Source organism: Phascolarctos cinereus, unplaced genomic scaffold (assembly GCF_003287225.1).
Source record: "Phascolarctos cinereus isolate Bilbo 61053 unplaced genomic scaffold, phaCin_HiC Scaffold_3;HRSCAF=262, whole genome shotgun sequence".
Taxonomy (NCBI): domain Eukaryota; kingdom Metazoa; phylum Chordata; class Mammalia; order Diprotodontia; family Phascolarctidae; genus Phascolarctos; species Phascolarctos cinereus.
The window spans coordinates 259,389,755-259,417,369 of NW_027555736.1; the positions used below are offsets into that span (position 1 = coordinate 259,389,755).

At 37.5% G+C, this 27,615-nt stretch overlaps 1 protein-coding gene across 1 annotated transcript; it reads right to left on the bottom strand.

Moving 5' to 3' along the window:
- Positions 1–3,337: 3,337 nt before the first annotated feature.
- On the bottom strand, positions 3,338–27,615 carry PSMC6 (proteasome 26S subunit, ATPase 6). Its single transcript, XM_020974866.2, has 14 exons — positions 27,476–27,615; positions 26,418–26,497; positions 26,302–26,341; positions 25,265–25,317; positions 17,597–17,664; positions 17,133–17,247; positions 15,069–15,156; positions 14,247–14,308; positions 14,038–14,161; positions 13,640–13,701; positions 12,500–12,620; positions 12,295–12,375; positions 8,565–8,636; positions 3,338–3,804 (listed from the first exon to the last, which is right to left on the bottom strand). Exons 1-14 carry the CDS (start codon positions 27,600–27,602, stop codon positions 3,686–3,688), a joined length of 1,212 nt encoding a protein of 403 aa, XP_020830525.1. The 5' UTR covers positions 27,603–27,615; the 3' UTR covers positions 3,338–3,685.

Genomic DNA, 27,615 nt, shown 5'->3' on the forward strand with positions numbered 1-27,615 from the left:
CTTCAGCCACCCGCACCCCTAAGCAGCAGGGCTCAGCCCGATACCGCCGAGGCAGCGCCGGACCTACCTCCGCCCTCCCTCTGCCCGCCCAACCAACGCAGGAGCGCGCAGAGTGCCGCCCTCCCTCCCGCCTCCAAGCGTCACTGCGCCGGCTCGGGCCACGCCCCTCCCCCAGCCAGCCGGCGGAGCTGACGTAGACGCGGGCACTTCCTCCTGCGGCAGGCTGCTGTTGGGGCTGCCCCGCAGGCGGCCTCGGGAAGGAGGGCTGAGCCAAAGCTAGGCCCGGCCGCATCGCGCTTCCTAGCCCGCAAACACGAAGTTCCGTCTTTACCTGATTGCCTTGCTTAACAGATGCGGTCCCGAACGCCTGGCAGTTTGTTAAAATGCCACGCAACAGGATGACCCCTAATAAATGGGAAAGGTGAGGCAATAAGCCCAGGAACTTCTGGTGATTCTTGGTATTTTTTCTCACAATTTGTGCCGATTGCACCACCTGCTTCCCACCTTGTTTTACGCATATTAAGAGTTTTAGCCTGAAGTATTTCCATTCCAGTATTTCCATAAGAGTACCAAAGAACTAAATTCATTTTTATTAACTTTAGTACATCTTGAGAGGCAGCATAACCTGAGTCACGAAGACAGGAGTTCAAGTTCTCTGACACTGGCCTTATGACTTGGGGCAAGTCATTTAACCTTTCGGCGGCCCCAAGAAACTCTCTAAGATAATAAATTGCCAAGCAGATGCCAGATCTATATTGGTAGATGATGTTTCTCTACCAGATCTCTAGAAAAATTAAGTAAGTCTAGTAAAGATCGGGCAGTAACGTGAGAAAGGAGTGTAGGGAGATAGCTGCAGCTGAGGAGAGCTCCTTCACCAATGCAGATGGGCAACTAACTACTGCTCTTTACTTTCCAATCTCGAGTTTCACTGAGAAATGACCCTTCAGGCTGCCAATATGGGTCAGTCAGACCTTGAACTTTTGTGACTAACCTCTGGTCTGATTCCAGACTGACTTTTTTTTCCTAATGCCCATATTCTTCCTTGTTTTTCTTATTTATATTGATTGCCTAAAGTGTCTGAAGAAAAAATTAAATCCCATTTTCCCTCAGTTACAGTAACTGTGGCAAGTAACTGAATAGAGGGAAACGTATTTGGACCAAATAACTCAATTTATGTTCACAAAGAAAGGGAGGTCATTTGGTCTATCCTTATTTTCCAGAAAGGAGGCCAAGAGTTAAAGTGATTTGGCCAACATTATACCAGCAATAGGTGATAACTTGATCTTTTTCTTATGTTTTAATTAGAAAATAATCCTAAGAAAATTTAACAGGTTACCAAAACATTAAGTAGTTTGCATTTTTTTCAAGATGTAGTACCTTATATTTTATGTAACTGTTGAGGAAAAAGGTTACCCCTGGCTATTAATGTTTTATTATGTCATCATTGGGTCAGAATCTTTCAAAAATAGCCAACTCAAAGTAGAACGTCTCATGAAAGTAATGATTTAGCTGATTTTTGCCTATTCAAGCTAATTAACTAAAGTAAAATTCCACCACTTTCTGTGAGGAAACAGCAGCGGGGAAAAAATAAAATTTTAAGGATAGATTCATACATATCCAGGATGATCTGGAGTCAGTCTCTGAACCCATCCCAAGCAGGCTGGTGGTGAAAAGAAGCAACACTACTAAAGGCACTCTACCCCCTTACTTACTATCTCACCCCCCACCCCCCAGCCCCAACTCTAGTCTCATGGCTATCCCAGAATCAGGGACAGCCCAACATTGGCAAGAACTACCATTGCCAGGGATACCTTCCCATCTTGTCTTTCCTCTTCACTCAGGCTGCTTGACTCAAAGAGCCTGGATGCTATGGGAGTATCATTTGTCCTTCCACTGCATCCTGAGAGCCTCTACACCTTATTATCATCTACTCTACTTCTATTCCCTACAGTCCCCAGGCACTGCCATTTTAACTACCTACTTAACCTAGGAATCTCTGGGCCTTGGAAACCAGCCCCATTCTTGCACACTTAGGACTTCAAGACCTTACCATCTACTCTGTGTTCTCTTCCACTGTGAGCTTCTGTTTTACCATTTGTATCACATAATATGCCTAATAAATGTGTTTTCATTCGTTTGCACACATAATACATCAGGACTGATTAAGGCTAGTCTGGTTACATAGGTTTGAAATTGGGGTAAATTGAGACACTTGCAGAATGTGTAACAATTAACAAAAAGGTTTACTTAGCCTTGGCAGAGGAAGGAAATTCAGAGCAGGAAAAGGATATTCAGCAAAGATACAGAACTGATTCAGTTGGGCTCAGTTTTACTGCTTCCATGTTACTCATGATGATCTGAGGTCAGAAGCCTGAGAAAGGTGCCAGGTGACTAGTGCTGCCCCAGTTTTGTATTTATGGAACCAGGAATTAAGGTCTCAGTACCTTTTTAAGGAAAAATCTAGCCCTTAGAGGGGTAGGACCTTAAAGACATTGCTCCTAATGCAAGTATTCATTTTAATTAAATGAATTACCACTAAGACAGTACTGGGAATACAAACTATTTGCTTTAGAAAATGTATTGGTTAAATACTATTAAGTGGCTTGCACTGTAAGCAATCCCAGTGTATTTTCAACCTGCACCCCTTTCTACCACTCTTTATGTGTGGAAGAGCTATGATCACAGGATCATAGATTAAGAGCTAGAAGGGATCTTAGAGGTCACATAGTCCAACATGGAAGAGATTTTTTAAAAAAGGGCACACAATATTTAGCTAATGTTTGAAGGCCGATTTAGTAAAACTGCAGTTTTGAGTAAATGATGCTAATAAACTAGGTTTCTAACTAAAATTATCATTAGTTTTTCTTTTTCAGCCTCAGCATTTTCAAACAGTATCAAGTGACATATTTCCTTGTAGCCTTTACTATCTTATCATGGGGAAGATCTGTGTTTAGAGAAAGTCTTTTTGGGTCAACAGCTAGGAATATTCCCTAAATACATTAAGACGTGCTCAATTAGTAGGCTGTATTACCTTCAGGTACAACCAAAGTACTGAATTCTTTTGTAGTCTAATAACTACTAGAAACAAAAACAAAAACCAAACACTTTAAATCTCGGTGGGGGAAGAAAAATTTCCCCCCCCAATTCAAGACTTGAGAGGCATAATAATGCATTACAATGTAAATGAGAATCCATGATTAGTGACAGTAGGTTTTGCTTTAAAACCAATTTTTAAAGCCCTCAAATTCAAGAGACACTGATTTGGGCTGTCATATATATAGCTTACCAAAGATCCCAAAAAACTGTGACAAATGTACTCTCAGCCAAGGCTACTATGTTAAGAGGACTGAATCAAAAGAATTTTATTCAACTCTTTGGGATGAAGAAAACAAGTAAAATAATATAAAATGTCATTTAAGAAATGTTCTTTTAAAACTGATACCTCAAGTCATTTCAATATATTACAAATTGCCCACAAAGTAACTATTTCAAAAATCCTTATCCATCATTTAATTTGCTGCAATAAATGCAACATTGACAAAATGTCTTTTGTGCCAGTATTGTACAGAATTAATGAGTTATTACTTTATATGTAATATGCTTTTAATGAGATCATATCCAATACATACATTATTTTCCTCAACTTTATTTTTATATTATGCTAATGTCTTTTAAGAAGTATAACTTAGACAGGTTTATAGTCTAGTTTAGATTCCAACTTCTTAGAATCAGCCACTTTCCTGACTGCTTTCATGAAATCTTCCTGTACTACAAAATCATGATCAGCACGAATTGCAAACATACCTGTGAAGAATAAAGTAACAATTAAAAATTCAGCTATTTATTAAGGTATTTCATTTTTTCATATTTACTTTTTGTTATAAAGTACTAACATTTTTAAATAAAATTTTTTTTCCAATTAAGGAAAGTCTACCTTTTCTCCCTCTCCCCTCCCATTGAAAAAGGAGGGAAAAAAATCCCAAAACACTCTTCTTATAAACATCAAGTGAAACAAATTGCAGCATAGTTCATGACCCCCTAAAAAATATGTCTCAATCTATACTGAGTCCATCATCTCTCTATCAAGAAGTGGGTAGCATATTTCATCATGAATCCTCTGGTATCACGGTTAGTAATTGTGTTGCTAGACATTCCTAAATCTTTCAATGTTGTCTTTACAACAGTGTTGCTACTGAATAAATTATTCTCCATCAGTTCATATAAGTCTTCCCAAGCTTCCCACCCCATCTTTGTCAATTCTTTCAGCACGATGTATTCCATTCCATTCATATACTGTTAAGTTGTTGTTCAGCCATTTCTCAATTGGTGGTTACCCCCTAAATTCCCAATTCTTTGCCACTGCAAAAGGAGATATTACACATACTTTTGTACAAAAGGGTCCTTTACCTCCTGCTTTGATCTCTTCAAGGTATAGACTTGATAGTGGTATAACTGGGTCAAAGAATATGCACAATGTTTGTGCCATAGCTCCAAACTTTTCCAGAATGGCTGGGTCAGTTCATAGCTCAATCAACAATATATAGAAGGACTTGTTTTTCCACAGCCCCTACAGCGTTTGTCATTTTCCTTTTTTGGTAAACTTTGCCAATCTGATGGTCTGACACAGAACCCCACTGTTATTTTAGTTTGTATTTCTCTAATAACGCTTTAGAACATTTTTTTTTCATATGGCTATTGATAGCTTGAATTTTTTCCTTTGAAAATTTCCTTTTACCATTTGTCAACTGGGAAACAGTAACGCCAACATTTTTACAGAATCTAGTACGCAGCAGGAAACATTTGAGTTTTCCCCAGGGAGGCTAACTATGATGATTTGCCAGATTAAGGTTATACACCTGTGTAGTGAAAGAACTAGCAGTTAACAGTCCATGAAACAAAGATTAACTTAAGCAACTTACTAAGATATTTTACTGCTCCAGGTGCTGACTACAGCCTGAATTTATTTACAACCTAAAAGTGCTAAATCTTACTTCATTTCCAACATCCCTTTTAATTAAAAAAAAAAGGTCATCTTTTCCTACTCCTAAAGGCTTTGGCATTATTCTGGGATTAATTACATAGTCAGCGAACTATCTAGTTTCTTCATTGCTTCTTCCTGTGGTTGCCTTCCTATAGGCACTTTAATTGATTATCTGAAACTTTACAATGTAAAAATCAAACCAATCAATTCTATTTGTTAGCACCCCTGTTAAAATTTTTTACTGAATGAAGAAACTAAAAGTATTAGATTGTGTTATTTCCTAAATTATGGGATTTAATTTATTTAATACTTCATTTACCATGAATGATCATAATTTGAACACAAATATTTTCATGTCAAAATCAAGTATTTTGCTTGCAATTAGTATTCATATGCTTAAGACTCATTAAATAATTCACAATGCCACATTTTAATCTCAGATTCTAAATAGTACATCTTGCTATCCGTATAGTTTTTATTTTCAATCATCATGATAAAAACAATGCTTCACTCCCTTCTTCTTCAATTCTTCTCCCAGAAGAGAATACGTTTCCTACTTGTGCATGTATGTTTATGATAAGCAAAATCTGGTGGAGTACTAGAGCTGAGCAACTAATATGAAATTAACCCTACAAATAGTACAACGGAAAAAAGTGTTAGGCGTGTAGTCAGGAGAGCTGGGTTTCAATATTGGATCTGACACTTAATAGCTGTAAGATCACAAGCCACAGAAATAAAGCTAGAACAGATATCTTAGAGGTCAACTACCACAACTCTCTTATTTTACAGTAAAGGAAAATGAAGACCAGAGAGGTTAGGTGCCTTGTAATTCTACCCCTGTACCCTTCTTTTTAAGTTCTGCTGAACGATGCATCTTTGTTCCACTCCTGTACGCTCCTTTGTTTTGTCGGGATCCTCATGCCAAGACCACTCCTCTTTTTTTACTATTAGGAGACACTCTGTTTTCTAGAGCTAAGGCCCAGCAAGCAAGCTGTGTCTTGACCTTGGCATAACAATAATCCTTTGCAGCTCACCCTCTGGATGATCTCAGACACAGAAAAACCTCTGAATTGTTTCACATCAGTACCAGGTAGTGTCTGAGCTATGACAAGTGCCTATAGCATCTGTGTTCTGGTCATGAAGTCCGACTATAAATCAAACTCATTTCACTGTTGCTGTTATCCATTGTCAGGGACATGGCCCACTGTGTAGCCATTGGTATAAGTATTGAGCTTTGCCCACACTAAAGTGGGTCTCCTACTACTAAAGGGGACCCCAGCACATGTGTCTAGTTTTCCTCCTCCAATGGAATAAAGAAAGCCTTTTGTTTATGACCACTGTTTTAGAGTTGACTGTGATTTTGATAACCTGTGTGAGCTCTCTGGTTTTTTTTTTTTGAGTTAACAAGTGGCTGCATGACCTCTGTGCCTCTTTGGTCATTTGCTTTCAGGGTTAACAGTTTCAAATGTATTTCTTGTATATAATATATTATTGGGTCCTGCTTTGTAATCCATTCTTTCTCCCCCCACCTTAGGTGTATGTTCTCCCATTCACATTTGCAGATATTACTGTTAATTGTGTATTTCCCTCCAAGACATCCTGTACTTTCTCCTAGCCTGAATCACTCCTTTATAAAGAAAATGGTGGTAAAGCTTCACAATACTAGAACTCTATAATTGAAGCAATCTGTTTCACCTGAGTTGCCTCTCACCCTGCCCCTACCTCCCAACCTTAGTGCAGGTTTTTACTTTCTTTCTGAACAACTCTTTGACTACGGAGTTTGTTTGGCTGCTCCATTACTGATCCTGCTCTATCATCATCACCACCACAATAACATTTGTATAGCACTTTATAAATGCCATTTCACTTGACCCTCACAACAACCCTCAGCAGTAAGTGCTATTATTACCTCCACTTTACAGATGAGTAAATGACGAAACTGAACCACACAGAGACAGATAAAGTTTAAATGACATGCCCAAGATTACAAAACTAGTAAGTGTCTGAGACTGGATTTCAACTCAGGTCTTCTTAAATTCAGGTTCAGTTCTCTTATCCACTGGATCACCTGATCACCTTCCTTTGTCCTCCCTGTCTCCACTTGTTCCCTGGTGAGCTTAATTTATTTTTAAACCAAACTTCACGGTGTGTTTGTTCCTACTTTCACATACGTGTATTGCATATTCACATGCTTCCTTTGTCCTATCCTGATAAAAGTGACATTCATGGGAAGATTCATGAAGAATAACTGGAAGATGGCTACATGGTATGACCTAGAGGAGCACAAATATCCAACCCCTTCTTCCTGGTTTGTACATTCTTTTATAACATGTGAAATAGTGAATTCCCTCCCCTTGCTCCTCCTTTCCTCTCCAATATAATCCCCTATCCTTCAAATTTCTTTCTTCTAAGGCCATCAAAACAGAACAAAAGCACCTCCAGTCCCACTATCTTATTTAACTTTCTCTGACCCTTGAAGAAATTACGATTTTGAGAAGACACGTTTCTTTTTTCCCCTATTACAATGTAAACAATTCATCAACATATAGTCCCTTTCAACTGATCAATGTATTGCTTACCTTCCCATATTTCTGTCAATTCCTTCATTTCAAAATTTCATACTGAGTTCTGGACTTTTCATCAGAAATGACTGGAAAGACTATTTAATTAAAAGTCCATATTTCTCTATAGAATTTTTCTCAGTTTTTCTGGGTAAGCTATTCCTGGATCTAAGCCTCTATCTATTGCTTCTGGAATAATATATTTCAAACTCACCCATTCTATATAATGGTGGCTGCCACATCTTTGTTATCTCTTGCTTCATTTCTTCTAGTATTGTTATAGTCCTTGTGGCAAAATAATTTTTTTCTCTGAGTCTCTAGTTAGATACGTTGTGTCGTTATTCTTTTCTTATGGGTTTACCTTTTGGGGTTTTGCAGAATTGTGTCAGTCTTTTTGTGCAGTCCTGGATTAGATGGATGAGCTTATAGTGGTTTTTTTGTTTTTTATATCATTGTTCTCATTTGGATGCATTTTTAGGGCACCTCTAGGTTCTACCATGTAGCCATCTTCCAACTAGTCTTTATTTTCTTTCCTAACTGCTTACTGACATCCTCAGCTTTATCTTACCGTTAAAAAAACTTTCATTTGCCTGCCACCTTCTCAAACTACCTCTGCTAACCACATTTGCTAACTTTATTTACTTACCTTTCACTCAACTCCTCAACCTCTGGCAATTTATTTAGCTTCTAACACTACTACTCAACTTAAAAGAAAATCTCAAAGGTGTCACATACATTTATTAATTTTCATAATGATCTCATGAAATAATTACTATTTTAAAAACAAAACCTTTTGGCACAAAAATGCCAGGTAGACTGAAAACGGGGGGTCACAAAGCAAGTCCAATGTTAGAACTAAAAACAGGATATAGACAACCGGTATTTATAGAAATGTTACACAAAGCAATTCATCATTTTCTAACCCAATGCCCTGCCTACTCTAGTATCATAAATTGCAAAAATTCATACTTCTATCAAATTACAGAAACAGAAGACAATGCAATTTGAAAAAAATCTCTTACCTGCTTCAGTGCAAACATTTCTCAGATCTGCTCCATTAAAGCCATCTGAGAGCTTCACAATTGCTTCATAATCTAGTCATAAAGAATACAGGAAATTAACTGAGATTATATTCAGTCTCATTCCAACATCAAAAAGTTAAGACAGAATTTCTTCCTTTGAAATTACTAGGGGAGGTTTGTCATTCTTATTACCATTCCATAATACTAAAAATCAACAAATTTGTTATCCTGGATTACACTTTTTAAAAGTAAAAATCAGCAATAACTGAGGTTTAAAAATCACAAAACAAAGTACTTTCTAGAATCATAACTTGTTTCAATGTATTGATTTGTATTGTTTCTAAGTGCCCCTAGGTACTTGAGAAGTAAAAGTAAAAGAGTTAAGAACTTTGTTAGTACAACTGAGGGACCTTGTACACCCATCAAAAGCAAAAATGGATAGGAATGAAGGATGGTTGCATAGGTTAACAGCTGCCCAATAGCAGTTCAGGGATGTGCTATGCCCAGAGGCAATAGCGTGTTATTTTTTGGCAGATTTAGTTGAAGACTGGCAATTCCTATTTGATATCATGAGAGTAAAAACCATTATGAAGTATAATCCTTAATTGGGATAAAATTTATCCCAAGATCAAGAGCCCTCTGTTCAAAGATTTTCGTAGCAGTACAGTCAGTTAGGCGATTGTTTCAAAAAAAAAAAAAAAGGTCCCAAACTGTTTCAAAAACGTGTTGTTTTGAACATCAGAATTTGTGCCAACACAATTGATATATTAGGGAACATTCTGAGCATAACTCAAATTTTAAGTTTGCTTCTGTGAGATTTCTTCCTCAAGAAACAGCAAGAATGCAGAAAACTATACCAATTCATAACAACTCAAAAGCTAAACTCCTCGTGAGACACCCATCTCTACAACATAAATTTTTTCAAGATAAATTGGAGTATTTTGCAGTAATAACTGCAGTATCTTCTGGTGTAGTAAGCCCTGTGAGCTGAGAAGGGCTGTTCCACACCATCCCCATTTCCAGTGGCTCTGGACATGCAGGGCTATTCCTGCTTGCTTGATCCTGCAGTCTTGAGATACAGGTAGCACCCTGAGGTTACAGATGTGGTCACTGCTTATTGTAGTAGTTTACTGTAGCATTTATATTTATATTATGCTACTATTATTAGGTTCCTATCTTGTCTTTTATGTCACTGATGAAGTTTTTGAGCACTGTTCCCCTGGTCCCATTTTTCATGTAAGCTTTACGGTTTTTAATCGAATAGTTTAGCTGAGCAGGGTGTTTTTTTGGGAATGCCTATGTCAAATTATAGCAGAACTGACTGTAAATGCAAAACCTGATAATGGCTTAAATGTCCAATGACATTGGAATGGTTAAATAGTTGTGGTACTTTGATCTAATTCCTGAGATCTTAGCTGGGGAAGGGGATGTCAAAGGGAAGGTGACATGATCAGACCTACACTTCTGGAAAATCATTTTAGCAGCTGTGTAGAGGATGGACTGGCATGGGGAGAGACGTGAGGTAGGGAACTCAATTAGGAGGACACTGCAATAATGTGAGGTGATGAGGCCCTGAACTAAGCTGGTGATTGAATGAGTAAAGAGAAAGGGCTGGATGAAAAAAAATGCTATAGAGGTAGAAAGGGCAAGATTTGGAAACTGACTAAATATGTGTGTATGAGGGGGAGTAAGGAGTTGAGGTTTAACCCTGAGGTTACAAATTTAGGAGACTGGAAGAATGGTGGTGTAACTGACAGAAACAGAAAAAGTTACCAGAAGGATAGGTTTGGGAGAAATACAGTGAGTTATGCTTTGGACATCCTAAGTTTGAGGTATTTTTGGACATTTAATTTAAAATCCCCAACAGGGAGTCAGTGATGTAGGACTGGAACCGAAGTGACTAAGGCTGGATATATTGATCTAGGAGTCATCTGCATCAAGATGATAATTAAATTCAAGAAAGATGATATCACTAAGAGAAAGTGTATAGAGAAAGAGGTGGAAACAAATCCCCCAATAGTCTTTGTGCATGATGTGGATAATGAGCCAGTAAAGGAAACTGAGTTGTCAGACAAATGGAAAAATAGGAGAATGTCATGAAAACCCAAAGGAGTGAAAGTAGGAAAGAAGAGAGGGTATTCAACAAGGTTAAATGTTGTAGAGAGATCAGGATAGGAGGAGCCCTTGGAGAAAGAAAAAACAATCTCAGAACAATCTCAGCAGGGAATTGGACAGCGAATTAATTATGGAAGAATAGAGAATTGCCTCATATCTCCTTTCTCACCAGGCTGCACTCATTTTGGATTTCTTTGGCTTTTTCACCATGGCCCAAAGTTGGTACTTCCCCTCCCTCCCAACGTCTTCATCCCTTTTCAGCTTTCTTTTGTGTTGTCTTTCCCAGTTGAGTTTCTTAAGGGCAGTGACTATCTTTCTTTTTTGTATTCATATCCCCAAAGCTGAGCACAGTCCTTGGCAATAGCACGCACTTAAATGTTTACTAAGAATTTGACCTTGTTGCAGTGAGGTTATGTAACAAAATTATGATGTAAAGATTAATTTATTTAAATGAAATAGCTACCAAGCAAGTTTTATTGGCTGTATTTTTGTCCAAGTTATTTTTAAAAAATAAAAAATGTAATTTTTTTGAAGTGCAGTATCCCAAAATTTTGGAAGCATAACTTCTCTGTGTTATACAGTAAGTGAATTTTTGCCAAATCTTAAAAAACAACAACAAAATATAGGCTAAGAATAATTAGCAAGAAACCTATTAAGATTTTTAAAAAATCTGACAACTAAGGGAGAAGAAAAATTATGGAAATTTACATATTTGTAATAATCATAATTAAACTGAAGTAAGAGGAAGCTTTATTTCTAATCTTTTTTTAGGCTATATATGTATCACTATTCCTCAGAGATCATTCTCAGCTAACATTTTATTTTAGCGTGGTGGGAAAAATATAATGCACCTTCCCCTCTTCCCTTCGTGAAAGTTATGGTAGTTTTTCCTTAAAAATAGATTGAAAAACGGCAGCTAGGTGGTACAGTGGATAGAGCACTTGCCCTGGAGTCAGGAGGACCTGAGTTCAAATGTGACCTTAGACACTTGACACTTACTAGCTGTATGACCTTGGGCAACTCACTTAACCCCACTGCCTACAGAAACAAAAAAGAAAGGGTACTGGAAACCTGATTGGCTCAGAGGATTAAAAGCTACGGCTACTGACGTATTTCTTGCTTGACAAAACAACCACAAGAAGCTCCAGCCTCCTTCCAAAGCTTAGCTAGCAAATCATGATGGGAAAGGGAGTTTCACTCAGCTGATATCCTCACCATACATCACTCCCCCTGGTTCGGCTAGGGAAATGTCCTAGGTGGCACAGCAGATCGAGCACTGTGCCTAGAGTCAAGAAGATCTAAATTTAAATCTAAGCTCAGACACATACTAGCTATGTGACCCTGGATAAGACACTTAACCTCCTCTGTTTCCTCAACTGCAAAATGGGATAATAATAGCACCTACTCAAATGAGATAATAAGAGGTGCTGTATAAATGTTTGTTCTCTTTCCACTCCTCTTCCCTTTTGATAACTATTAAATTACTTACAAGTATCTCATTTTATTCCCATATCAAATCTAATTTGCCAGAGGACTGGCCTGGCTCAGACAGAGCCTAAAAAAAACACTTTAATTTGTAAAACACAAAAAATTAGATTTTAGGTTATTTTCATACCTATTTCACCATGTTTTGTGATGGGCCCTGCGTGAATCTTCAATATGTCTAATCTTGCTTGTTCATTTGGTAAGTCAATATCTGAAATTAATAAATATGTTTAATTGACTTTAAATCTTTTTTTAAAAAGGAAAAAAAAGGGCTGTGAAAGTAAAAGAAAGAAACATTTTAAAAAGGCAAAAACTAACAGCTGAAGCTAACTTACGTATTTTTCTATCTAATCTTCCTGGACGCAACAAAGCAGGATCCAACGTGTCCGGTCTGTTTGTAGCCATGATCATTTTTACTCTGTGTAAAGTATCAAATCCATCCATCTGATTCAATAACTAAGGACAAATTGAAAATCAAACATTTTAATACTTTACTTGCCTGATACCTTGAAATTTTTTCATCCAACCATTAAAGACGTAAAATGACATAAGGCCTTGGCCAATTCGCCATACTTTGTTTTATATTTTGCACAGAAGGAGACTTTTCTCAAAAGTGTCAAGAAAGCAAGAGAACGGCAGGTGCTATTATGAAAATTTCTATATCACAGCCAGTCTTAATATATTCAAACACCTACATAAGGTTCAAAACTAAAAGTACACATTTACATAGGACACATAGACAAATACTGTCTGTCTGAAATCTTGGGATACGGACTCTTATTTATAGTTACTACATTGGTATATTCCACATCCACAACATCTCTCATATCTGTCTGCTCTTCTCTAGTCCCATTGGCACTAACCCTAATCTAGGTCCTCATAACTTGTCTGGACTGTAACAGTAGCTTTCTATCAGACCTTTCATTCACCAACTATATCTATCTTGCAAACAGCATCTCATGCACAGGCTTGGACATATCAGTTCTCTGCTCAAAAAAATCTTCAAGTGTTTCCCCTTTTAATATGTCTCTATATTATTATAATCAGCATTTCTGGTCCACTCACGCTTACTTCTAATAGTGAAGCAGAAGGCAAAATTATTATGGCACTAAAATAGCTTTCAAAAAATATAGCTCATTCTTTGTCACCAATGTTCTGACATTGATTTGGAATCCTAAGGTTAAATGGTTTAACCAAACAAAATTATCTTTTTTGTTTTTAATTTTTAGGCAATGGGGTTAAGTGACTTGCCCAGGGTCACATAGCTAGTAAATGTCAAGTGTTAGAACCCGACACTGGCAAATAAAAACTTTTTTGTTTAAAAAATTAGTTTCAAATTTAAATCTCTTTCAGAAATTTGAAATTTTCAATGTGCTGTCAACCTCTAAATGTGGAATTTCTGGAAATTTTAATGATGTTTACTTTAATAATAAATGTAAACAGACTTCCTTATAAGTCCCTTTTACAAAATTTACCTCCATTAGAGTTCTCTGAATTTCTCTATCAGCTGAAGTACCCTCAGAAAAACGACGGCCACCTAAAGTGAATATAAGATTTAGAAATTTATATGTATTTCTATTTCTTTTCATATCTACTTACCAAAAGAGAATTTATTTGGACAAACAAGACAACAATTTTTTAAAAGTTACACTGTCAAAGTTAGAACTAATATGCAATCTTTAATTTTACATTTTGTCAATGTTCCTTAAATACAAGTTTATTAAAACAGACAAAGAAGTTGAATATTTAATTCCCCCTGTTCTGCAGAGAACAGAGTAAAAAAATAGGAGAGGGAAAAAAATCAAATTTCTTCAGAATTTCAAATACTTCTAAGCTAAGCCTAAAATAAAATTTGAAAATCAATTCATCTTACCGATAGCATCTATTTCATCCATGAAAATGATGCATGGTTGGTGATCCCTGGCATAATTAAACATTTCCCTGATCAAACGAGCACTTTCACCGATGTACTTGTCTACAATAGAACTGGATACAACCTGATGAAAGCAGAAAAATGAGATAAAAAGTACAAAAGCATTTTTCATTGCAAAAACCATACAAATTATGAAAAATTTCCTTTACCTTTAAAAAATTGCAGTCCAGCTGGCTAGCAACAGCTCTTGCCAACAGTGTTTTTCCTGTTCCTAGGAAGGACATTTAGAATGTCTGTTAGTTGTAACTAAATTCTGATAAATGTTTCCCATTTATCATTTTCTTGCACACAGGTCCTAGTGAAAGCCCCAACATAATTCCACTGCCAGGATCACACCTAAATAGATTTGTAAGCACAATAATGTAGATGCAACCCACTCATACTTTCACATGTTCAAGTCTTTCCATAAGTCTTCTAGACAAAGTCCAATACATACTGGTCTTAAAGACTCAAGAAAGCTACTACTTCCCCATTACCCCAGCAAAAGAGGGAAAGGAAACACAAGGACAGCATACACTGTCTCTGGGAGAGGGACATTACTGCAAAAACCCACAACAGCTTCTCCATTTCCCTTCATTTGTTGGTGTCTCTGTTCTTTGTATGGCTCCAGAGCAAGAAATGAAAGCTTCTATAAGTACTCTACTGTTCCCTTTGAATACTTGGTAGGCCTTATGAGAAGACAAAGGCATGCCAGCTTAAATGAAATTGGAATTCTTCAATAACTTTTTTTTTGGCAAGGCAAGTGGGGTTAAGTGACTGGCCCAGGGTCACACAGCCAGTATGTCAAGTGTCTGGTCTCAGACTGAATTTGAACTTAGGTCCTCCTGACTCCAGGGCTGGTGTTCTACCCACTGTGCTACCTAGCTACCTGAACTCCAATAATTTGAGGGTTTCCTTGAAAGCTCAAAAAAACAGTTAAGTAGACCACAAAAATACAGCATATATAATAAACACTCAAAGTATATACTGACCTGGTGGTCCATAGAGCAAACAACCTTTTGGAGGTATTATTCCTACACGCTGGAATAACTCAGGATTTGTAAGTGGTAATTCTATTACCTAAGAAAAGAGTAAAAAGGTACAGGGGAGGGAGAGAGTAAAATTACAGAAATGTTATGTTTTATTAAAAAGTTCTTTCATATAGAGAGATATCATTATTATGCATACCTGTTCCTGAATGTTTTGTTTTAGTGTTTCTATTAAACATAATTGAATATTTTAAAAATAAAAATTTATTTATAGAAACAAATATCAAGACAGGCATACCTCATTAATTATTTTGAGACCATCATAAAAAAATATTACAAATGTAGGGAGGTAATTGAGTATATTGTTACAATTGAAAATTCATTTTCTATATCAATCAACATTTATATTTAGCCGACAGAAACCACAAGACAGGAGTAAACTAAAAAATACAGGATTTGCCTGTGATCTACACTCTCATGTTCTGAGCTGTTCAAAAGATGAGATTATCAAAACACTGAGAATCTGACAGTCTAAGTGCTGAGAGCATGCACAGTGTGGGACAGCCATAAGACTCATAAAAATGGGCATGAGATTGCTATTGTCAGTTCCATACAATTTACAGCATAACTAGCAAAAACTCATGACACTAGCGTGCTTTGGCCAACCCTTTGAGAAATACTGTTCTATGAAGTTTCTACTTTCCTTCTGTTACATTGATATTAAATTCAATTTTATAATACTATCATGGTGTTTCAAGACAGTAAGCTGATGAATGGAACAGGCCTTGAACTTTTAACAGATTACAGGGATACAGATTACTAAATGTGGGAATAGGTATCGAATTATAATGAAATCAACAGGAAATTGTAAGTCACTTTACAGCTTTTAAGGAACTATCTATTCTGTAAATCAAGATAAATCTGTAACTGATTTCACCCCCAAGATGCTAAAAGAAAAGCCACTCCTAAAGTGAGTATTTTATTAAGCACCAAATAATAACTAATAATATATTCTGAAGTATAGATATCTACCTTTATTATTATTTCAAGGTTGACACATAAAATGATATAGGATTAATGCTAAGATTAAATTACTTTAACAAGATGCAATTATAATGTAAAATAACCATGTAGTAGAACAAGATTTTTTCTTTTGGACATGACCTATGATTTCAGGTGGGGAGCTCCTGACAATCTAAGACAGTACCTTCTCTGCAACTTAATGTTTTAGAAAGTTGTCTCAGCAGAATCAGGAGAATATTATACACACGAACAACCACACTGTGCTATGACTAATATTGATAGACTTAACCCCTCTCAGCAATGCAAGGATCTAAGATATCTCCAAAGGCCTCATGATGGAAAATGCTATCCATATCCAAAGAAGAACTAAGGAGTTTGAATGGAGATCAAAGCATACTATTTGCTATTTTTTTCTTCTGTTGTGTTTTGTTTCCTCTTTCTGGTGGTTCCTCCTACTGGCTCTAATTCTTCCTTACAACATCACTAATATCAAAATATGTTTAATAGGAATGTGTACGTATAGCCTATGTCAGATTGCACACTATCTTGGGGAGGGAAGAGGAGAAAATTTAAAACTCAAAAGCTTATGGAAGTGATGGTTGATAAATCAAAATAAATTAATTTAAAAAAAAAAAAAAAAGAAAGTCGTCTCAGGCTCTAAAATATGAGTTGACTTGTCCAGGGCCACACAGCCAATATATATCAGAGTCAGGCTTGAATTCAGGCTTTCCTGACTCTAAGGCCAGTTCTCTACTTGTTCACTACCTCATGCTGCTTCTTGAATGACAGTTAACACTTTTGGTTTTCTTCCTTTTCTTCCTATCAAAGCCAAAGAAGAGACTTTTTCTGCTATCCATTTTTTCCCAAATTACCTACCAACACTAATATTTTTCAGAGTTAGTTTTCTACTCTCACAGCTACAGGTATTAATTAGTTCATTATGAGTGACCACCATTTATGAACGATACTGCCATACTGTTACTTCCTTCAGGCATCCTAAAACCATCACTATTTAATGTTAACTGTAGGGAAAAAAAACTATACCTCTCTTAATTCTCTGATTTGTTCAGAAAGCCCTCCAATCTCAGAGTAAGAAACATTCCCAGGGTCTTCATGAGACATGTTGTAAACCAGTGGATCAACTTCTCTTGGCAAGTATCTGTAATGTTAAAATAGGTATACTTATTTTAAAAGGCATATTTTTTTTCAACCTACAGACATGGTTAAAAAAAAGGGACTCTATCCTATGAAGAAATTATTCAAAGGAAAATGTTTTAAAATGTGCAAATAAATAGTCATTTAACTATTACATCCTCTTTTAATGAGCTGGGATTTTATAGGTCCATCCATCAAGTATCAGTCAGTTTAAATACTAATAATACAAATTAGTAAAAAGGAAAGAGATCAAGTTTTTCTTATGTGATCAAGATCATACATTATTTTAGATAAAACTTTACTTTCATGAAAACAAAAGGATGAACCATAGCAACATGGATTTTGAAGCCTACCTCATGATAGTTAGTGTAGTCATATCCAGAGCAACTCTCGTCCCTGGCTTCAGCTTACTTTTGTCGAGCTAATTTTATAAAGTAAAAATATGATACAAACATTAAATGAAGCAAAAATAAATAAATACAACCTATGTGGGCAGTAAAAGGCTGAATTTTAGAAACAAAATGTACATTTTCACTCTGACATTTGCAAAGAAAACTATTACCACTGTATTACTTTTATTCTGATAGAAAGGTATATAACAGAAATTCCAATATATATCCCATTTTAAGTGACAGCCTGAAATAGTGGCCAGAAAGCTAGTGTCAGATTCAGAAAGATCTGAGTGCAAACCCTGCCTCTAACATACACTGGCAATCTGACCCTGGGGACAGTCATTTAACTACTCAGTGTCCCTTGAAATTCTCTAAGACTAAAATTACAAATTGGTGCTGATAATAATAATAGCTAACATGTATAAAATACTTAATGATTGTGAACTTTACATTTATTTTCTCATTTGATCCTAATGACCATGTGAAGTAGTAGTGATGCAGGTGTTGTTATTACCTTCACTATACAGATAAGAAAACTTGTCCAGCATCACACAGCTACTGTGTTCTTAACTCCAAGCTGTCTATCCACTACTCCATGCTGCCTCAATCTGGATTGGTAGAATGAATTATCTCAATATGCAATTATGGGTGTGAATAAAAATATTCTTTTTCTAGTTCCTATAAATATTGAACCCCTTTCTACCACACAAAGCTGTGCCATGAAATGCTTTTAATGGAAATGGTAACAGAACTGACAAATTAAATATTGTATACCCCAGAGTAAAAAAAAAATCCTTGAAAACTGAAGGATTTTTTTTAAAGAGTATGAAGAAGGAATCAGAAAAAATAAGAGATCACAGACCTACACATTTATCACTGGAAGGTCATCTAATCCCAAGTCTTTATTTTATAGAGAAGGAAACTGAAGTTCAGACAGGATAAGGGATTGGCCCAATGTAAAAAAAACCCTGGTCCTCTGACTTAAATTCTAATATTCTTTCCTTTGAAGCACATTGCCATTCACTGATTACTACAGTATTTCAGTCAGAACTATTTCCCAAAGGACATTTTTCCTTTACAGTAATATTTTTCCTGCCTTCCTATGTAAGTTTTCTCCTAACTTGAATTTTTCAAAATCTTGCATCCTTAAAATAAGTAGGAAAGCAAAATAGTACAAGACTATAGCAAAGAAGAGGACTGAAGGTCCTTTACCTCCCAGCACTGCCTCCTATATTCCAAAGCCCAAGGGCTTTTTTCATGAAAAACAAAGTAGCGGCCACATAACAGCTATATCAAAACAATTAGTGAAATTCCTATGAAATTATTAGCTTTTATTCACTGTGATACAATCTAGACATAAAAATCTGAAATAAATTTAAGATTTTTAAAAAATATCTGTCGTTTCCCCCCACACCCTCAATCTAATATCTTTATCAACTGATGATCAGGTGACAATTTAACGCCTGATCTAGCACACCTTCCTAATTAAATCCACCTGATTCTTGGACACTGCCGGATTCGATACAAGTTAACCTAGTTTTCCTTTACTATGCAATTTAACCTTGAGACTTGGTTGGTTTAGGGGACTAAAAGCTCAGGCTGTTGACAACACTTGCTGGTTGCCTAAAGGCAAAACAAGCACAAGGAGCTCCAGTGCCCTTCCCTAAGATGCTTGGCTGGTGGATCACAATGGTTAACTAAAGGAAGGAAGCTTCACTCAGCTGAATCAACTTATAGTATCCTCAATGGCTACATTTATAGAAAATCCTCCTGCTGTGGCTGAGTAAATCTTTTTTTCTAACTACTGAATGAGTTTTGATTGCCTCACTTTATTCCAATATCAAACCTAAACTACCAGGGCATGGGCCTGACTAAAATAATCTTGTGAAGGATAGAGGAGGGAAGGAGAGGAAAGAAGGTCACTCCTTTCTGCTTCCCCCTACTGGGAGATTATAGAGTAAATTGCCTGGTGGGCACGCAGCACAAAGTGAGGAAGTTCTGCCTTTTTAAATTACATCCAGAAGATAATTTTGGTAAACTGTCTTTTAGGCCAGCTGTTTTGACCTTGCGCCTATTAGCAGTAACTCTCCTTATCCTCTGAATTTTCTCAGACTCAATTTTCCTTCAAAGTAGCTAGAAGAAATTGAATTTGAGGGGATTGAAAGTAATGATTTTCCCCTTCACTGAAAAAAACAACAAAAACCAAATACCTAAGAAATAGATTTGCTCTGCCTTCCTGGGACTGTATTATTAATGGTCATCACTCAACTGCCTCAGAGGAAGCCTTCAAAAGAAGGTCCCTCCCAACTTTGAGAGTCTTATTTTGTGTGTGAAAGGCGTCAGAGCAGTTTGATTTTGAATGTTGGTTTTGTTTTGTTTTTAAATTACCAAGCAGCTAAACAAGCAAGCAATTTGGTCCTTTGACAGGAGGAGAATATGGCCAGGTATTTAAGGGTGGCAAGAGGGACCTCAATAGTGAATACGAACTAAGGCAAATTTCTGGAATTTTAGGATTGCCTAACAACTATGCTGAAGAAATTCTAAGGGTTTGGGGGGTTTTTGTTTTCCCCCTCTCTCCCTGTTTTGGTACTTATGAAACTAAAGGGAACTCTACCATATGGCCTTTGTTTTGACTCTTTGGTGTAAACCACCAGGGGAAAGGACAATGTTCAAAGGTCCTTCAGAGCCCAGAGATCTTCTGGGAAATGGGGTTATAGACAAATGTGCAAACTGCACCCCTGTTAATTTGTTCAGAACAGGTAAAGGTGCTGCATCGGTTTAAAAAGATTCCACTTTCTGGGGCAGCTAGGTGGCACACTGGTTAGAGCACAGACCCTGGATTCGGGAGGACCTGAGTTCAAATTCAGCTTCAGACCCACAACACTTACTGGCTGTGTGACCGTGGGCAAGTCACTTAACCTCACTGCCTAGCCAAAAAGGAAAAAAAAAAGATTCCATCTTCACTCCCAACTATGGACTACGATTCTCTTTCTAGAGATTCCAGTGAGGGGTCCCTGCAGAACTTAGGCTTCAGGTGCTCTCCTCTACTCTGATATATAGGTGAAATTGAATCGGTCATTCCTAATTTTGGTGGCAACTTTTTGAATTTAAGATGTCAGGGGCTTTTGTGTACTTCAGTGAAGGCTGACTGGCAGCAGAAGTAATTTCTGCATTGGAAAGTATGACCATTGACAGGAAGGAAAATCCAGGCCCTGACACGATTGGTCAGAGTCATTTGGAAATTCCTGAGTCATGTGGTTTTGCAATGCCTAACTTCATGGACTGTGGTGGTTCAGCAAAAAGGGGCAGCTAGGTGGTGCAGTGGATAGAGCACCGGCCCTGGATTCAGGAGGACCTGAGTTCAAATCCGACCTCAGACACGTAACACTTACTAGCTGTGTGACCCTGGGCAAGTCACTTAACCCCACTGCCTAACCAAAAACAAATAAGCAAATAAACAAGCAAACAAAAAAAACTATCCAAAAGGCTAAGCTAACATAACAGATCCTAGCACAGGAGAACAGAGTCAGGCTGCAGAAGTAGGTGCACCAGTGCACATCTGGCTAAGTGCAGAAACCTCTTCCTAGAGAGGTAGAGCTAGGCCTACCACAGAGGGGTAGTCAGGCACTAACATCCCAACAGCACTCAGACCTATGGCAACACCTATGTCAACAAAGGAGAGAAAAGCCCAGGCTCTATTAGAGACAGTTGTCCTGCCCCAGCATAGGGGTTAGCAGTTGACCCTAACAGAGAGGACAGCAGACAAAGATGTATGCTCCAGCAGCAGTAAGACAAGCAGTGCACAAATAGAGGTCCCAAACAGCCAAGTGGCAACTAGTCAAAAGAGAACAGGTACTGGTATACAGTAGCAAAAGGCAAAAAGTACCATAGTCCACTGCTTACTGAAATTTAAAGTCGACTGAATCTTCCACATTGCTGACAGTATAATATCCACTGATCATTTACAACTCCTCCCCAGGGAGGGCTTGGAGAAGATCAAGGGATGGCACTGTTTGGAGGAGGAGAAAATGTCTACCCATCTCCCACAGAAAAGGGTAAGTTCCTTACTGAACTCAAATGCTACGAAAAGTCTATATTATACTGTTCTTACCCATGGGACTCCCAGGGAAGAGGAGATCCTGTCTGGTGAACTTGGGAACACTGAGAATTGGTACAGAGCAATTCCCTCTGACCTGTTATAAGCACTGGTAACGATGAAGGACATGTCAGCATCTGTGTGATAGCCTTGATGTTGCTGATACTGATCCAAGTTATGGTGACCTATAGTAAGTCACCATACCTAGTGCCAGAACCATCACAAACTGCAAAGACTGTCATCACCCACAACATGGATTGTCATTTATAAATAAGTCATTTGGCCTTGACTCCATAGGACTGATTTATTCACTCCTTCACGGAGCTATTAAAATATTTTGTTTTGCTTTGTTCCTGTTTTGGTTTTTCTTTTCCTCCGGTAAGTACTGCCTAATCAAGCTTCTTGAATATCTGAAGTCAGGAGTGACCAATAATGTCCCCACAGTTCTCTACACCTTACTACCAAGGGAAGGGTATGGTAGGGGCAGTATCCTAACCCCTGCCCCCATGCCGGTTAGGCTGGTTTTTCCTTAGAAATTATTGAGACCATCCTTGAAATTTGGTTGGTTCCAGTAACAGCCACGTTGTGTGATAACTAACTTCGATAGACTTAGCTCTTCTCAGCAACACAAGGATCTAAAACATCTCCAAAGATCTCATGATGGAAAATGTTATCCACATCCAAAGAAAGAACTAAGGGGTTTGAATACTGATTGAAGCATATTATTTGCTATTTTTTTCCCTTCTGTTTTGTTTTCTCTTTCTTGTGGCTCCTCCTATTGGCTCTAATTCTTCCTTACAACATCACTAACATCAAAATATGTTTAATAGGAATGTATATGTATAGCCTGTATCATATTGCGCACTATCTTGGGGAAGGAGGGGGGATTTAAAACTCAAAAGCTTATGGAAGTGATTGTTGATAAATCAAAATAAATTAACAAATTCTGCCTAAAAAAACAGCAACAACAAAAACAAACAAAAAAACCAAACACATCTGGTTGGTTCAGGTGAATAAAAGCTCAGGCTGTCAATATTTCTTTCTTATCACTTAAGCACAGAACAACCATGAAGAACTCCACAGTTATAACTAAGTAAATCTTATGCTAACTGCTAAATGACCTAATGGTGCCCTATTTTATTCTAATATCAAACCTCAACTACTAGGGTACTAGCTTGAGTCAGGCCCAGCCCAGAATGCCTCCACACAGTACAATCCAGCCATATTAATCTACTTACTGTTACTCACATAACACTCCATCTCTAAGTTTTTCCACTGTCTCTGATACCTGAAACGCTCTCCCTCCTCACCACTGCCTCTTGGAATCTTTAATTTCTTGAATTATTCAGTTCACATGTAATCTGCAGGAGGCCATTCCTGGTCCATCAATGCCTTGCCCTCCAAGGTTACATCCATATGTCTTTTATATCTCTACACAGTATATGCTTTCTCTCTCATTACAACATAAGCTCCTTGAGGTGGACAGTTTTGTTTCACTTTTGTCTTTATATCCCTAGCACTTAGAATAGTGTCTGGCACAAAGCAGGTGATTAATAAGTGCTTGATGACTGATACCTAACGTATCTTCACTTATAAGTGTGTTCACCAATCACCTTTGTAAAATCAACACACATCATGGTAATAAAAATGTCCGCCCTACATTTTTCAATTTAACTCTTATTTTCTAATGGCAAAGAGCTACTTATTTAGTAAGACAATTATAAATTGATTTGGTAACTAACACAAAGAACAGACACCTTCAACACCAATCTTTCTACAATCAAAATCCTAAGCTACCAAATTTTCCCAAATGTGGCTTATACCAGGCTATGATCCTTTCCCTATAAAAGAAAAGGGTGGGCCTCTGAGACCTTAACTCAAGGATCACTAAATAAGTCCCTACTATATTCAAGGCCTTGGGTACACAAGAACTAAAAACAATCCCTGTGTCAAGGAGCTTACATTCTACTAAGGGTACTGTAACACACACATAAATAAGTAAATAAGAAAAAATTAGTAAGAATTATGTACCAAATATAATGTAACTGAAGCAGTAGAGCACTAACAACTTGGTGGATAAAAGGCAAGGTCTCTAAAGAGATCAGGAATGAAGTTAAGCGCTAAAGCTGAGATCTGATGGAAGCACGGGAGATTTTTTAAAAGGCCGAAATAGGAATGAAAGGCAGGTTATGTGAGGGCAAAGATGATGAAGTGTCACATATGGGGAATAGCAAAGAGGCCAGTTTGGCCAGAATATAGAGTGTACTTGAGGGAAAGTAAAATGGAATAAGACTTCAAAGAGGTGGGACTCCCGCCAGATTGGGGAGGCCTTTACACATCAAACAGAAGAGTCTGCATTTTATCCTAGAAATGAGTCTTAGCAAAGGAAGTGGCACAAGAAGGAAGAAGTATAAGCAGAGCTACTGGAATTAGCAGGCTATTGCAATAGGCCAGGTGAAAGGTTATGTGAATAGAAAGCACGATGGATGTAAGATGTTTAACCGGCAAGTCCTGGTAGCTGGATGAATACAAAAGTAAGAGACAAAAGAGTCAGAGCATGAGTAAGTTTGCAAACCCGACTGGTTGTAAGGATAATGGTGTCATCGACAAACAAAAAGTTGAGTCAAGAGGAAAAGTCAGGATTTTGGTAAAAAGATCTATTTTGACATGTTATGTTTGGGAGCGGTGTAAAAGGGAGCTAGTGATGTGACACTAGAACTTCAGAAAGAAATGAGAGCTGAATTAATATGTATATTTGGGAGACAACTGCACAGAGGCCACAGACAAGATCACCAAGGCAGCATGTAGAGAAAGTGGCCCATAAGAAAACACTGGCTTACACCCACATTTAAGAAGGATATGGATGACTATAAAGCAAGGCAGATTGTGAAAGAACAGTTACAGACTTGGAAAGATAATCAAGAAATAGTATCATAAAAGCCGAAGAAATTTTCTTCTCAATGGGTGGGAGAGGGGCTGGAAGAAGGGAGAGAATTTGGAGCTCAAAATTAAAAAATGAATGTAAGAAATAAAAAAAAAATTAAATAAAAGATAAAGGAAGAAAAAGTATCCAGGAAGGGATATATGGTTAGTAGTGTCAAAAGTTCCTGAGAGGTTAAGGCTAAATACTAAGAAAAAGCCATCAGATTTAGCAATTAATAAATTACTGATAATCTTAGAAGACCAGTTTTAGTGCAGTAGTGGGCTCACAATTCTGACTGCAAAAAGTCATGAAGTGAATAAGAGGCAAGGAAATTTAAGTAATAGCTTTCCAAAGTGAACAATAAATTTGGCCTCACTGAATAGTATAAAAACCTTAATAGCGCTTCGAAACACAGAACTGGGAATAAAGAGCTCAAATCTTTACTTTTACTAACTAGCTGTGTAATTCTGAATGTCACCCAACTTCTCCATGCCTTAGTTTCTACATCTAAAAAAATGAGCAGAAGCTCTAAAATTTTATTATTTCTAAATTCATTGAATTTATTCACTGAATATTTGGTCAAATAAGAAAAAAGGTAAAACTGAATTACCTGACGCCGACAACCCACAACATATCTTGGTCCATTTGTTGCTTTAACAATGACTAGAAAGGGAAAAAAAGGCCCGGATAATTTTTTTAAAAGACTTTTGCAAGAAGCAGTTTGGAATAATACTCCAAAAGTCACTAAAACTGTGCATATGCTTTCATCCTGATATCCTTATTAGGCATATACTTTACAAATATAAAAAAAAAAACAAACAGAAAAGGCGTTCTTCGTATGTACAAAACTATCTACAGTAGCACTTTTTATCATATCAAAAACCTGGAAATAAAGTAGGTGCCCATTATTGGGGAATGGCTAAACAAATTCTGATATAAAAATGTAATAGAATATTATCCTGCCATAAGAAATGAGGAATGGGACAAATTCTGAGAAACCTAGGGAAACTGATGCAGAATGAAGTGAACAAAACCTGAAGAAAAAATTATACACTGACTACAATACTACAGAGTACAACTAGTCTAGTGATAAATCATATTTTTCTTGTTTGGCACAGAAAAAATAGACTGTAAGGAATCAAGTAAGATATATATATTTTCAGACCAACCAATACAACACAAATTTATTTTGTTTGATTATATTCATTACGTGGCAGTGATAGTCACACACACAAAAAACATAAAGAAAGCATCACCAAAAAATACACATTAAAGGAAGTTCAGAAGGGGCACATTCAAAAAAGGCAATGTGGGTAATTCCATGTTAAATTTGAAATACGCAAAAGACCAGTGAGCTATAGGTGATACAATCAATTTCTTTTTCTGACTTTGTCATATATGGAAATGTTCATGTTTGTTCATGACAGTCAAGTTCATAATATGGACATATATAGACATGTATGTTTTTTAAAAGATATTTGCAGTTGGGAATGTTATTTTATTTGAATCATCCAAATTAAAAATGACAATTCAGAAACCACTAGTTGAAGGAAAACCTTGCTTATCAAATTGTTCCTTCAAAATGATATATTTCAAAGTAAAAGCATATTTCTGTATGTATTTTGTATATTTTGACCATCCACTTACATTTTTCTTCTGTTAACTGTTTAAGCACTTCACCCACAATCTACAAAAGAAAAAAGTGTTACTATTTAATGTAATTACCTGCAGTAGCCAAAACTACAAACAAACAAACAACTTACCTGCCCGACACTTTGTAGGGCCTTCAGATCATTTTCAGACTTTTCATATTGCTTGGTAAGCTCTTTCAACTGTTCTCTCACTGAAATAAAACTACTATATTAAACATGTGTTTATAACTTGGAAATTTTACTTAAATATATTCAGTTTAGTTTTTTTTATCAAATCTAAAGCATCTGTATCTGTGATATATCAAATTTCTTATTAAAGTACTGAGAGATTATACAAAGAAACATCTATTAATTTAAGTTTGTTTCTAATGAGTGATTATTGATTTTAAGTCAAATGGCAATCGGAGTTTTAATGGCTGGCTATCTGATGATCTTAGTTGTTTCCACTGGGTAATGGGTTTTCTCAACAATGGCTGTTTGGGTATACCGACAGACTAGGAATGATAGTTTTCATGCCTCCAATTCAGAATATCTTGAATCCTGATCATTCTGTGACCGCAGCACAAGATTCTGCTATTCAGATCAAACGAGATCAAATGCTCAATAAAAATAAGATGTGTTAAAAAATGCTGGTACGCCTTTCGTTTAGGAGATGAAGGGTGGGCAAAAAGCTAAGTGTGGTCCACCACAAGAGCCACAAACGTTTGGCTTTCTCCTTTGGAAACACACAGCCCAAGCTCCATGCCTTCACGTGAGCTGTGTAAGCGTCCTCCCCGTGCCTTGGCATTCTTAATTCCAAAGCTTCCCTCCTTATAACCCCTCCAGCTCACAACCCCTAGAGCCTAGAGCAAGAGCCTCTCTCGCGTCTGGAGCCCAAGTTGTCCCAAGGCCCAGGCGCCTTCCCCACGACCCTCGGCCTCCGACTGCAGGGCCAGGGTCTTTCCCCTCTCTCTTCCCAGGGTGGGCCCGCTCCGAGCCCAGCGCTGAGGCCGCACGGCCCAGGCCGCACCCGGCTCCGAGCGGCCGCGGCTCAGGGCACCATGACAAAGCGCCTTGCGCTACAAACGAGTCCTGCCGTTCAAGGGACTCCCAAGAAGGCGGCCTCCCCTCGGCAGGCAGAGAAGTAGGGGAAAGGGGCCAAAGGGTCCGCACAAAGGGAGAACACGTACGCTCTTTGAGGCGCCCATCGATCTCCTTGTGCTCAAGCAGCTTCTTTCGGTAGTCCTGCAGTGCCTTATCTCTCGGGTCCGCCATGATGAGAAGACGCCTCTCATAGGGGATGCTGGGAATGTCCATGGCCGCCAGGGCG